Here is a 13,718-nt window from a genome sequence, read left to right on the forward strand (position 1 = left end):
TTGTTCCTTAATCTTTCTCGATTACTTCATAATATGCCTTCCGAATTTTCCTGAATCTTAATTTTGTTGCTATGTTTCACCAAAGGGTTTAGATAATGCTGGTATCTTTTCCTGCCTCAAGATTTTCCGCTTCCTTGGTACTATTCCTTGTGGATGTATGAGTTGGTCAAAATGACTTTTCTTCTATTACCATTTCCCTGACTTGCATCTTTTGTTATATAACTAGTGGCAAAGTTTTTCTGGTAAATAGTTCTTCAAGTATCTATGTAGAGATTTTTTGCTCAGTTATACATATTGCATGGCTGTACAATTTTTACTAGCAGTATTGAGTAGATCCGTGTTGGCTTTTTTATTAGATATATTGACGCAGTTATCACTTTTAGTAGGTTCAGTATTTGTATTTGATTCATTTCCGATCTCAACATGATAGTATACTTACAATATATGAATGTCATTTTTCCACTTGGCTTTTTTTTTTTTTTTTAATTGTTTTTTTTTTTTTGAATGGTGATTTTCCACTGGGCTTGTTTTTTTTTCGAATGGTGATTTTCCACTGGGCTTGTTCTTCCATAATTTTTGATATTTTGTGCTCTTTTGGAATCCGTAGCGAAATTATATGTGGTGCCATCCTTTTCATATCATAGATGAGATTGATGTAACTTACTCAATTTTTTCTTAATGTTTTGACTCTCTTTGTTACCCCCAAAGCTGAGCAAATGTTGTCGAGAACCTGTCTGCTTCTTTTTTATTTTAAATTCCCATCTAGTAAAGGTCATGAATGCTATATTGGTTCAACTCTTTCTAGATCTCTTTAGTTTTCATCAGTTACTTTTCCTTTCTGCAGATAGCCGCAAATCTGTGCATTGTGCATCTAATGCAGAAGTTATCATTTGGAGACACTGGGAGTTTGTCTATATCATTAGTTAAAAAGATTCATGATATCTCCAAAAAGGTAGGCTTATGTATCTTATGTGATACGATTTTTTTTTTTTTTTTAATCGCATCTTATGTGACAACATTTTAATTAAGCAGCAATTTTTTTCATGGAATGGTTTTATTCGTGAAATATATCCACCTCCTATGTTTATGTATCTTATGCGATAGGTTGTGTGAAAACATTTAAATTAAGCAGCTATTTTTTCGTGGAGTTGTTTTATTCATGAAATATATCTACCTCCTTTGTTTATGTATCTTATGTGATAGGTTGTGTGAAAATATTTAAATTAAGCAGCTAATTTTTTTGTGGACTTGTTTTATTCATGAAATATATCTACCTCTTGTGTTATGCTTATCGAGTGAGTGATCATCGGCTTCTTGAAGTTTTTTCCTTTCTAATTATAAAGTCATATTCTGATTTCTTTCTTTTATTGTTTCCTCTCCTCAGTTGAACGAACAACCTGCGTTTTCTGAGCTATTAGCACAATACTCATTGCATGGTTACAGGTGAGATGCTGCTTATCCTTGTCGTAATTGGTTAGAAATTTTCATTCTAGCCTTGATCATTCTGATGAGCAAGGTTTTAAATGTCCATTTCACTATGCATGTCGGTTGCCACGAAAAATGGAAATATGTCGGTTTTGATCATAAATTTTAGTGTAAATTCCATAAAATCTTGGTAGTTTATGGAAATGTATGCAAATGATGGAAATATTAGATGAAACTTCAAGAAATACTAGACAAAATACAAATGCATACTTAGAAACCATCACATAAGCAAGACAAACATCTAGACATCTGCGATGATGCATATCATTCGGTCTTTGAAGGAATACGATATAAATAATGATGGAAATTTAAAGGATTTTCTAAGAAAGATATAAAATAATTAATTTTCAAATTGTAAAAGAAATTCGGCTTCGTTACTGGGTAGATCGGCCAAAAATAGCTCATATATAAAATAAAATAGAAATTAAAATGTATATATGATAAGTTTTTCTCAAAAATTTAGTTTTTCCTTATTTTTAAAACAATTTCTAAAGAAAATAAATGAAATAGTTGATTTTCAAACTAAAAATGATATTACTTGGTCAATCAATTGATCAGGCAAGAACTCTCGTATAATAAAATTAGAAGCTGAAATACATATTTGATTGGTTTTTACTAGAAAAATATTTTTCCTAATTTTCAATAACCATAAATGGATGAAAAATAAAAAAAATGCAGTATTTTTTTTTTTTTAAATCGACATAATTCATTGATATTGGATTAACAACGGCATATGATATATCAGGACGAGTAACAATAACGTATATAAGCTTGCCCACAAGCCTTCTATACCTATCAGGATCCTTCAACAAATCACCCTATTCTGGAACTAGTTTCACATGTGGATCCATGGGTGCAGCTACAGGCTTCACACTAAGATTTCCTGTCTCTTCTAACAAATCCAGAACATACTTCCTCTGTGATAGAGATAAACCACTAGAGGAGTATGCAACTTCTATCCCAAGAAAATATTTGAGACATCCCAAGTTCTTTGTCACGAACTCTTTTTGTAAGAAGGCTTTCAGTTTCCGAATTCCCCCTGAGTCACCGCCTGTAATAATGATGTCATCGACGTATACAATCAACATAATGCATCTTGCTGAGGACTGATAACTGAATACTGAGTGATCCACAACACACTGTTTGAGGCTAAACCTCATAATTGTCTCACTAAATCTGTCAAACCATGTACGTGGAGACTGCTTCAACCCATATATTGATTTTCTGAGGCGACAGACTGATGAGGACAACTCTCCGTGAGCAACATAACCTGGTGGTTGCTCCATACACGCATCTTCAAGGAGGTCACCATGCAGAAAAGCGTTCACATCTAATTGGTGAAGATGCCAGCCATTATTGACTGCGAGGGAGAGGAGGACCCGGACTGAAGGTATCTTCGCAACTGGAGGGAACGTCTCATGGTAGTCGACACTGAATGTTTGAGTGTAGCCCTTTGCCACCAGTCGTGCCTTCAGTCGATCTACCGTGCCATCAGGTAGATATTTAATGGAGAATACCCAACGGTAGCCAACAGGTCGAGCACCAGCAGGCAGAGAGACAAGATCCCATGTGTGGTTAGAATGTAGAGCGCTCATCTCGAGGTCCATGGCAGCTCTCTAGCCTTGGTGATCAAGAGCCTCATCCAAAGACTGGTAACACAGCAGAAGACGTAGACATGACAAAGCTTTTGAAAGGAAGTGTGAGACTATCATAACAAACAAAATTAGAGAGAGGATGAGCAGCAGAATGGGAACGAGTAAGTGAAGCAATAGGGGAGTCAGAGACAACTACAGAAGAGGAAGATACCTGATGAGAGGGTAAGGAGATCTCTGCCTGTGAGGACGATTTGTCGGCGTGAGGATGCCGTGCCTGCTGCTGACGACTTTAGTAGGTGGGCGATCCACTCTGGGAATACAAGATTCGACCCGACTAGATAGGGAAGCAGAAGGGGGTTCTAAAGGAGGAAGAGAAATGGGCACCTCAGGTTCCGTCCTGGGAATTGAAGGAACTGAGGTAGACTTAAAGAATGATTTTGATTAAAAAAATGTGACATCAGCGGATACATTCCATCAGTGCAGACGTGGACTGTAGCAACGATATCCTTTCTGGGTACGAGAGTAGCCTAGTCGTTCTGAACGAGGATCCAGCTTATCGCGACCAGGACTCAAATGATGGACAAAACATACGCAACCAAAGACACAGGGCGTAAGTGGGAAAGGATCCTAATGTGGGTATATCGTGTGAAATGGAGAATCACCATTTAGCACCGAAGACGGAAGACAATTTGATAGAAAACAGGTAGTGAGAATGGCGTCAGACCAAAAGAATTTAGAAACCTGCATCTGAAAGAGGAGAGTACGAGCCACCTCAAGTAGATAGCCCAGTTTCCTTTCGGCGACACCATTCTATTGCGAGGTGTAGGCACAGGATGATTGATGGATAATGCCATGAGATGACAGGTAGTTCTAAAAGCCATCAGTAGCATAGAAAAATTCATGAGCGTTATCAGTACGAAGGCATTTTAAGGCTGCAACCAAATTGATTTTTTATTTCATTGTGAAAATTTTTAAAAGCAGAGAAGACTTGCGAACGGTCTTTCAGTAAATACGGCCAAGTCATACATGAGTAATCATCAATAAAAATGACAAATACTTGAATCCTTTATTCGACGCGACCCTAGAAGGTCCCCATACATTGGAATGAACTAGCTGAAATAAACTATCGACCCTACTAACAACTCGGGAAGGGAAAGACACTCTGTGATGCTTCCCGAGTTCACAAGACTGACACTGAAAATGAGAGACAGAAGCAGGAACTAAAGATGTCTGGAGGAGGTGCTGAAGTGATGGGTGGCCCAGTCGACAGTGCCACAGAAAGGCATCCACTGAACTATGCAAAGTTGATGAAGAGGAGCTGCAGTCAAGACGGTACAGGCCATCCACCTCACGACCCGATCCAATCGTCCTCTCAGTCGAAAGATCCTTAAAAAGACAGTAAGAAGGGTAGAAAGAGGTAGAGCAAGCAAGGTTTTTAGTAATTTGACAAACAGACAATAAACTAAATGGAGACTTACAGACACTCTGTGGAAGGCGTTGTAGCTCCTCATAGTCTGCCCTCGTAAAGGTGAATGAGTCATCAACAGAAGAAGAGGCAGGAGCAGAAATAACTGTGTCGGAATGGCCTGTAGTGCTGAGGTGAGTGGAACGAGACGTGCGAAGCTCTGGGTGCAATGTGTAGCAAGTCTCAATAACGTGGCCATCGCGTTGGCAGTGGGTACAATAAGGACGGCCACCCACTCCCAACACGGCCACCACGGCCATGGGCTCGCGAAAAAGTACCACCTCCTCGAGGAGGGCGAGTGCCACTGCCTCCATCATATGCGGCAAGAGCAGAACTGGCAGAGGAAGGACGGGAGGGGGTCTCGCTAACACACTACTAAGTGCGAGAGTAGGCCTCGCACAACGACCGAATGTTGTCAGAGCCAAGAATCTGATGGCGCAGGTGAGTAAACTCGGGGCCAAGACTCTCAAGGTAGTGCACCACTCGAATTTGTTCCCGTTGACACCGGAGAACATTGACATCAGAAGTAAGTGGCAGGAAAACATCAAGCTGCTGACATAAAGAAATGAACTTCCCATAGTGAGCCTCAAGAGACATATCACCACGACGGAGGCGCTTCCACTCAGAGTAAGTAGAACAGTTACGTGTGAGGTTCTCAACCCCAGAATATGTCACGGCAGTGTGATCCCAAATCTCCTTCGCAGTCGGAAGGAGGATCAGAGTAGAATAAATGTCAGGAGTCATACTCTGCCATAGAAAGCTCCGAATCAACGCATCTTCCTGTTCCCAGCGGGTATACATAGGATCCTTAGGCGAGGGGGGATCCTCACGAAAAAAAAGTACCTTACCCCGTCCAAGAAGGTATGCCTCAATCGCAACCTTCCAAGGTAGGTAGTCGGTTCTATCAAACTTGGCAATGTTCAGCTGTGGGTAAGAATTGTCCACAGGTGCCAAGTTAGAAGATGAAGAAGAAGAAGGGGCCAAGGGTGTGGTAGAAGCACGAACCTCAGTGGTCATGCCAATAGAGGGATCAACAATGACAGGAAGATCCATAAGGACAGCAAATATCGACAAACGAAGAGACCACCACCAACGACTACAGCAAGAAGTGGAAAAGATGAATGATGAAACCAACTAATCAATAGAGAGGCTGATAGGACGATCTCACGGGCGAAGGACAAGTGCAGAGATAAGCCGATAGAGAAAATAGGAAGATGCGTGAGATGAAGATAAAGGAGATTAATTTAACACATCAAGAGAAAAGATAGAAAAAAAACTCGGGTTTTATGGATTTTTAGTGAAAAACAAATGTTGTTTGGTTGGGCTATGGTTGCAGGAAAGGGTAGGAAGGGCTGGACTGAAGAGAGAAAGGGGCTGAAGGGTCTGCTGGGAAGGGAGAAAGGGGTGGGTGGGCTGAACGAAGAGAAGGGGTGGGCAGGAATGGCTAGAAGGGAGGGGAGGTGAGTGGCGAGGGTGGGAAAAGGTTAGGGGAGTGGCGACGATGTGATCTTTTAAAACTCTTGATCTTCCATTGTTCTTTTTGCTTCTATTAAAAAAGTGATTTTTAAGTTTTACCGCATTTTCTTCTGCCGCCGACTACAGATTGAGACAGTCAGTGAAATCTTTCCGGAAGGCTTTTTCCCAAAATGGTACATGATTTAGCCTTTAAGGATTGCTGATTCACACCTATCCCATGCCTGACATCCTTCCCTTTCAATGATCAATTCTTTTTTTTTTCTGGCGGCTCTTCCGTTCTCAACATGGAAGATAATTCAAATACTGATGCAGGTCTATCCAACGGATCCTTAGCCATGGAAATGACAGATTTACCCTCCAGAGTTCCTGGGAGAGTCCTTTCCACGGAAGGTCTTCTCCAGCGACTTTTCATCGAAGGCTTTAATTTCAGGGTCTTTATGGGAAGAAGAAAACTCATGGTCCGAGGAGTCCCCTACCGCCGACAATTCCCTAAATGAAGTAAATTCCTCCAACTACCACCTTTACTCCCACCGGGTAGATAGTGGAGTCTACCGTAAGATTTATGAATTGATGATAGGCATTTCCACGTTGATGTAAAAACCTTGACGGATGCAAATTCCAGGCAATGATCATGACTACCTGACATCTGTGTTTCCAAGACTTGTCCAAAATGGTGACCCAAAGCCTCCACTGTGGAGACTGACCATGCATGAAGTTGTATATCATAAAATCTAAGCCTCATCGTTCTTGCTTCAGTATTAAGGGCAAGAAACCATGGTTGAAGGGAGACAAGGTATCCTCCCAAAACATCACCACCTCGCCTTAGAATGGACGTGGCCTGCCTGACCTTGTGACTCAAAGCAGAATAACACCATTAAAGGACTGATACAAAACGGCTTATTAAGAAGGGGGAGAGCCCAATGTCTCTTAGCCCAGTTCCAAACCTCTTCCAACAGGGAATTATTTCTCAAAGTGCCCACCAAGCAGCTTTTGAGGGTCTTCTTCCTATCAGATATCAGACTTATTGGGATAGTAATCAATGGAGCTTTATCCGTCACTTCAGGTGGATGTACCTCCTTGGGAACTACCTTGGGAACCTGTAACGACCCGAATTTGGGGCAAATTTTTTAAACATGATTCTTTTTTTTTCAAAATCCCAAAATCCGAATCGCTACCTCAAAAAGGGAAACAACAACAAAAAATTTTATTCCATTAACAGAATGTCTATTACATGATTTATCTTAACCCTAAAAGAAATCCTATGAGTGCTCTCTCACATCCTAAGTGCTACCTAGACCTGTTCTTCGGCAAAGGCCCATTCACTTTCCTCACCCACAAAGTCTGGAAAATCTAAGTCAAGCAGCAAGCTCATGTGACTGGCTTGGATAATAAAAGTGACACGAATGAAAATCTGCATTATAAAGATGTTTCTCATGGCATTCACATGTGATAAGGAAAAGCAATAAGAATTATAAGATTTATTGCTAAGGATAAAGAATATCAATAGCATGTGGGAATGTCAAGGGAATATACTAAAGATAGCAAATCATGGAATTATATAAGAGAGTCTCAATCATACAGAGTACATATAGAGACAGGTAAACTATGAGAAGTATCATGTCATCTCGACGAGGTATATGGGTCATATCTATCTCCTCATAAGTATATACACGGTGGAAATCATCACAAACCCGCCGGTAAGTGGCTACACGTAGCTCATGGCCTTCCCGTACTATAGTATGAGGCGTAATATTAATAATAAACAAAATAACGTGTATATAGATTATGCTTTTGTCCACTACATTGAGCTGGTACACCTAGAGGTGTTAGAGATATTGTGATTGTGTATTAAGAGAAACAAAGTGGACACTATTCAGCATAAGGGAGAGCACTTCTATAGCATAGGAGTTCTAGTGACCACGTGTTTGCAACAAATTTCACATGCATGAAAAGTGAAAACACACATAAAATAAATTGGGATCAAATTTCCCTCTTGCGAGAAGAGGTTTTATTAATTTTGGTAGGGATCGTACACTCCCGGCTTTATTGGCCGTTCATTACATTTCTTGAAAAAAAAATACCTCCGATTATCCATCAAGAGGTTCCCTATCTAAATACAATTTTTAATTAATTATCCTCTAGAAAGATCTGATTTTTTGTTAACAGATCTTTTCGAAGGAAATTTTATCTCTCAAACTTTCTTCATTTTTCTTTGGGGAAGCGTTATCTTTATCGTCTTTCTCCCTTTAGAAAGTCCTTGGAAGAGACTTTAAAGGTAGTCTTTATCCTTTTCTTTGAAATGGAAAAGCCTTCTTTCTTTTGGGGAAATCGCCGTCTTTATCTTTTGGGGGAAAACCACCCTTTTGTCACCTTTCTCCCTTTAAGAAGTCTCTGGAAGAGACTCTAAAGGGAGTATTTTCCATCTTTCTCCCTTAGAAAGTCTCTTCCCAGTCTCTGGAAGAGACTTTCGAGGGAGTTTTCATCATCTTTCTCCATTTAGAAAGTCACTGGAAGAGACTTTAAAGGGAGTCTTCATCATCTTTCTCCGTTTAGAAAGTCCCTGAAAGAGACTTTAAAGACGAAACAAATGATGAAATATTTTCTTGTTTTTGAACTTTTCTTGATCTTAATCTTCCTTTCTCTTCCTGATCTTGATCGTCTCTTGATCTTGATCTTTCTTGACCTTGATCCTTCATTCCTTCATCTCCTCATGTCTTGGTTGAGATTAACCCTTCTTTCCCTCACTCTTTCTCACGTCACTCTCCAGTACGATCGTATTTTATTCATTTCATTATCTTACTACCTCCATATTCCCTACCTTCTAAACCCATCTCGTCAGGTTTACAGAATTATTTTCCTTGATCAGCCCAGCGCCCCCCCCATTCCCTTTCTCTCACGTCAACCTTAACACCCTACGTGTAGATCATATTATCATCTGCTATTTTCTTATCTTTGTTGGGTATCATTTGGGTCATAATTAGGTTGACTCTTATAGATCCAATTGTTATGACAGATCTTTAGTTGAGATCTGATTTTATTTCCTGTTAGTTGTTGTTTTTCTTTCGGACTTATTGTATGAGACTTGCTTGTTAATTTCTATTTGATGAATAACGTCCAAAGCTTAGAATTTCTACAAGAACCTTGTTGATTTGATTATTATGACCTGTTTAATCTGATTTTGGAATGCATGCTACTGTCATACTGAAATTGAAACTTATTTATGCTCCAAAATCCCCAGGAAGTAATCTGCAAACCCCAGATTTGCATTAAATTTACTCGCTAACTGAGCAATATTTTACAAAATTGAGACTTGTTGGCAAAAATCCCTCTCATCTTTTAATAGTAGCATAGTGGGTGGACATATGTTTTGTACCTTCGTAGTAACATACTGGCTAGAAGATATATTTTGTTACTTATTCGGTTGTCTTGTCTCTTTTTTTTTCCTACTGCTTCTCATACCAGTCGTTTTGGTTTAATAATAATGCATTTTCCCTTTAATGCATGCGAGCTAATTATTATATGTGATGACATCAAATCATCTCCTTGTTTGCAGTGAAGGAAAGCAACTGAATGCTTTAATACTCAATGATCTCTATTATCATCTACAAGGAGAGATGGAAGGTCGGGAGATCACTCCCGGTCCTTTCAGGGATCTCTCACAATATCTATTTGGGTTGGAAATTTTGTATACTAATGAGCGCAAGCACATGATGGACTTCTATCCCCCCGACAGCGATACATATTTGTTTGACCACAGGCATCTACGAGCAAGTCTTGGGATAGAATTTTGGGATCATTCAGATTGGAAGGCATCTAAAGCAGTCGCGGAAAGTATGTTGCTGCACATGTATAATGCAAATATGATGTTATTTCTTGCTGATTCTAAGCATTCAGCATTGAAAGCACTGATAGCCATATTATCTGTGTATGAGGGAAATGTGAGTCATACCTTTTTGAAATCCAGTTGGCCATCCTGCATGCTTTTCATTTTTCAGCTTTTTATTTTCAGCTTGAAGTATTTTTGGATTCTGTCACAAATAGCTCTGATATTTGCAAAATATCATTTTTTATCGCAACATTTTGATAAAACGAAAAAATCCCGAACTAATCCCTAGATTTTAAAACATAGCGATATTTTCATCTTTATCATAAAATATCCCCATAATATTGCGATATTACCCCGATATTTTTATTTTTATTTTATATTTTTTTCTTAAATTTAATATCTTTATATATTTTTTAAATAATTTTACTTGTATCGTTTTTCCCGATGTAAACCTGAAAAAAAAATATATATAACCCCAGATTTTCCCTCGCCGAGAAATTCCTGAGAAAGACGTTTGTGACATAGTTTGGATTTAAATGTCTTTGTTCTTTGTAGCGTGTAACCTGTTCCTGTTGGTTCATGTGAATTTCCCTACCCTTGCAGTTTACTGAAACAACGGCAGCATCACGTGGTGAAGGGATTGGTGAGTCACTCATTAAGTCATGCATTGATTACGTCTGTGAATGCTTGCAGACGATCATTGAATCAATAGTTCCAACTCCATATCCATCTGAAGATCTTTTGAAGTTCCTCACAACACAGGCACAATTACTGCTAAATCTTATCAGGTTTTTATATAGACGGGTTTCAGTGAGAACCAATAGACAGCATTTCTTACGAGTTTGTGCGCTTGTTATTAACACTTCAGGATCGGGGCTTAGAGTGCTCTGTGATATCAGACCATCAACTGTTGGGCTCAAGAAAACAGTGAAACTCTTCCTCACATTGCTTCTAACATCACTTGAATTCAGTTGCCTCCAAGCACAAGAGAAACCTAATTTGGATGGTGTTGATACCTTTGCTGAGGTGTCTCTTGTTATTCTAGGGCTTTTACCGGTTCTCTGTAACTGCATTGAAACAGACGAATATTTGAACCTCACCTTGGCTGCAATTGACATAATACTGAAAGCTTTTTTGGCCTCGAATACTTGGTTGCCTGTCTTACAAAAGCATCTACACTTGCAGCTTGTTATAAAGAAGCTTCCGGAAAAGGATTCTCTTGTTTCTGTTCCCATAATTTTAAAATTTCTGTTGACCCTTTCGCGCAACAGAGGAGGTGCTCAGATGCTTCAAAGTTCCAACATTTTTTCATCTCTGAAGGTTTTGTTTGCTCTCTTTTTGGATGGCAAGGATTTCCCAAATGATCAGGATGAAATGTATCTTTCTCCCACATTCAATAAAGACGAAAAACCCCAGCACATATGGGGACTCTGCTTGGCTATCATCATATCAATGATTAATTCTTTGAGGGATGACTCCTCTTGTGGTGATCTTGTTGACAGTGCCATTTCTTACTTTTTTCTCGAGAAAGCTTATTTGATATCTTATTATCTTTCTGCGCCAGAGTTTCTGACCGATGAACACAGCAAAAAGAGAGCCCAGACTCAGAATACACAAACATCTCTAACATCGCTCAGAGATACTGAGCATACTCTCATGCTAATCTGTACACTCGCAGAACATCGGCATTCATGGAGTAAGTTCATGAAAGAAATGGACTCGCAACTAAGGGAGAGAAGTATTCATCTTTTAGCCTTTATCAGTAGAGGAACTCAGCGCATTGGGGAATCTCCAAATAGGAATACACCTCTCTTGTGCCCTCCGATTCTCAAAGAGGAGGTAGAGTCTTATGAAAGAGAGCCATTTGTTAACAGTAAAAATGGATGGTTTGTTCTTCTTGCTCTCGGTTGTGAGGCTAAAACTACAGCCTCTCCTAGGGATGGAGCAAATGAAAATCCTGATGCTATCCGTTGGACCCACTTTTCTGATTCTGCGGCAATACAGCTCTATAGAATAGGTTTTTTCCTATTGAAGTTTCTGTGTTTGCAAGCTAAGTCGGCTACTGAACGGGCAGAGGAGCTGGGATTTATTAATCTTGCACATTTTCCTGAGCTTCCGATGCCTGAGATTCTGCATGGATTACAGGTATAATTGTAGTATGTACTCTTTATGGAACAATACAGTTTACAAATCACAAAGTAACAGGATAATTTTCAGTATATTTGGTCAGAAGAAATTCTTCAGATATCCATTTTTTGTTTTAAAATCAACCTCCTCTTCTACTCAGTAAAGGTTTTTCAAGAATGAAAATAATTTTTCTTCATAGTTCAAAAGCTTGACTTGAAAGTGAGTTTAGTTTAATCAACTCAAGAGGGCTCAGACTGATGGGGACTCTTCTATTGATGTACGTAAATCCCATTGTGTCATTCAATTAGTCGACTACAGTTTCTGCCAAGTCGACTCAAGTTGTCTTGTTTTAGGTGGATGGTATGTAATGTTTATTACATACATACATACATGTACATACATATGTATGTGTGTGTGTGTGTGTAAACCTAAATGGGCTGAACCTGGCAAATAGTTTGAGGAGATACGTATGAAATATTTGAGCTGAAAAGCTTTTCGGACTGACACACGAAAATCCAGCTTTCTTCAACGTTTATTAGATTGATAAAGGAGCAATTTCAGAAAATGTTTATCTTTGACCTAATCAATAATTGGTGGTGCAGGACCAGGCTATTGCTATTGTTACTGAACTGTGTGAAGCTAGGAAGTTGGAACAGGGTCGATCTGAAAGTTCCGAAATATACGCCTTGTGTTTCTTGCTGCTGAAAATAATTGAGAAGGCATTGTATCTGGAACTATGTGTGCAACAAACTTGCGGAATCAGACCCGTTTTAGGACGTGTTGAAGATTTTTCAAAGGAAATCAAATCATTGATACAAGGTACTTAAATCTTATCAGCTAGATCAAAGTTCAAGTAAGGTTGAAACTTGGCCGACCTGAAAATACCCCGAGTCTGGTTCAGAAATCATGGGTCTTTGGGTCGGTTTTTAGGTTGAAAACCCCAACCCAATCTCGGGTCTGGTTTAGGTTTAGAGAAAAAATATGAAACCGAAAACTACCCCAACTCTCTTATGTGAACTTTGAATTTCTTAAATATCTCTTGAATAACCTTATAGATTATTTTCCAGTATATTGATATAATTGTTTTCATTAAAGTGACCTTGCATGTGATGTGAAAAAGTAGTTTTCTTCCTAAATTTATGCAGTTGATGACCTAAATTTAGAGATTTTTGGTGTGAAGGTTTTTCTGTTTTTCACAATCCCTGAAATTTGTCACTATCTTAATCCAAACATTAAAAACCCAACCTGACCTGAGAAACTATCTCAGGTAGTGTCGGTCTATGAATCTTGGGTTTTCCCATAAGAAAACCTGATCCGAGATAGTTTCTCATGTAGGGTAGGGTTCTGAAAAACCCAACCCGCCCAACCTGAGTTGCAACCTAGTACAAAGTCTTGCTTAAAATTATTTTGCCCATAGATCATCAAAAGGTTTTGTAATAAATACACGTATTTGGCGGCATACGTTTATCGATCTGATGAATATGTGTTTTCCTACTTGCAGCTACAGAGAAGTGTACATATTTAAAACCATCCCTGCAGTCATTGAAACAGATTATAGCGCTTTTGTACCCTGGCTTACTTCAAACTGAGGGTATCATGTGATATGCTCCCTAAATTTGAAGCTTTTTTTGTAACGTTCTTAAGAGCACAGAATGGCAACTTTTTCATCAATGTAAGTGTGTTCTTCCAATTTACATATTGTAGACTCAAGGTTTCTTTGCGGCAATGGTGGTTTTACAGCTTA

The 13,718-nt window shown here is 39.1% G+C and overlaps 1 protein-coding gene across 2 annotated transcripts in view; it reads left to right on the forward strand.

Annotated features, from left to right (window-relative positions):
* Nucleotides 1–13,718, forward strand: part of LOC143886462 (nucleoporin (DUF3414)) — a 117,072-nt gene extending 103,354 nt beyond the window's left edge. For both annotated transcript variants that reach the window (XM_077390435.1, XM_077390436.1), the window contains 6 exons: nt 845–952; nt 1,385–1,443; nt 9,575–9,959; nt 10,451–11,992; nt 12,577–12,793; nt 13,476–13,718. In XM_077390435.1, coding sequence (XP_077246550.1) covers nt 845–952; nt 1,385–1,443; nt 9,575–9,959; nt 10,451–11,992; nt 12,577–12,793; nt 13,476–13,576 — 2,412 coding nt within the window. In that variant the 3' untranslated portion in view covers nt 13,577–13,718. The remainder of the gene's footprint in view (nt 1–844; nt 953–1,384; nt 1,444–9,574; nt 9,960–10,450; nt 11,993–12,576; nt 12,794–13,475) is intronic.

The sequence above is a fragment of the Tasmannia lanceolata genome, unplaced genomic scaffold (genome assembly GCF_043159265.1).
Source record: "Tasmannia lanceolata isolate RefF3 unplaced genomic scaffold, GAP_Taslan_0.1 ptg000011l, whole genome shotgun sequence".
Classification (NCBI taxonomy): domain Eukaryota; kingdom Viridiplantae; phylum Streptophyta; class Magnoliopsida; order Canellales; family Winteraceae; genus Tasmannia; species Tasmannia lanceolata.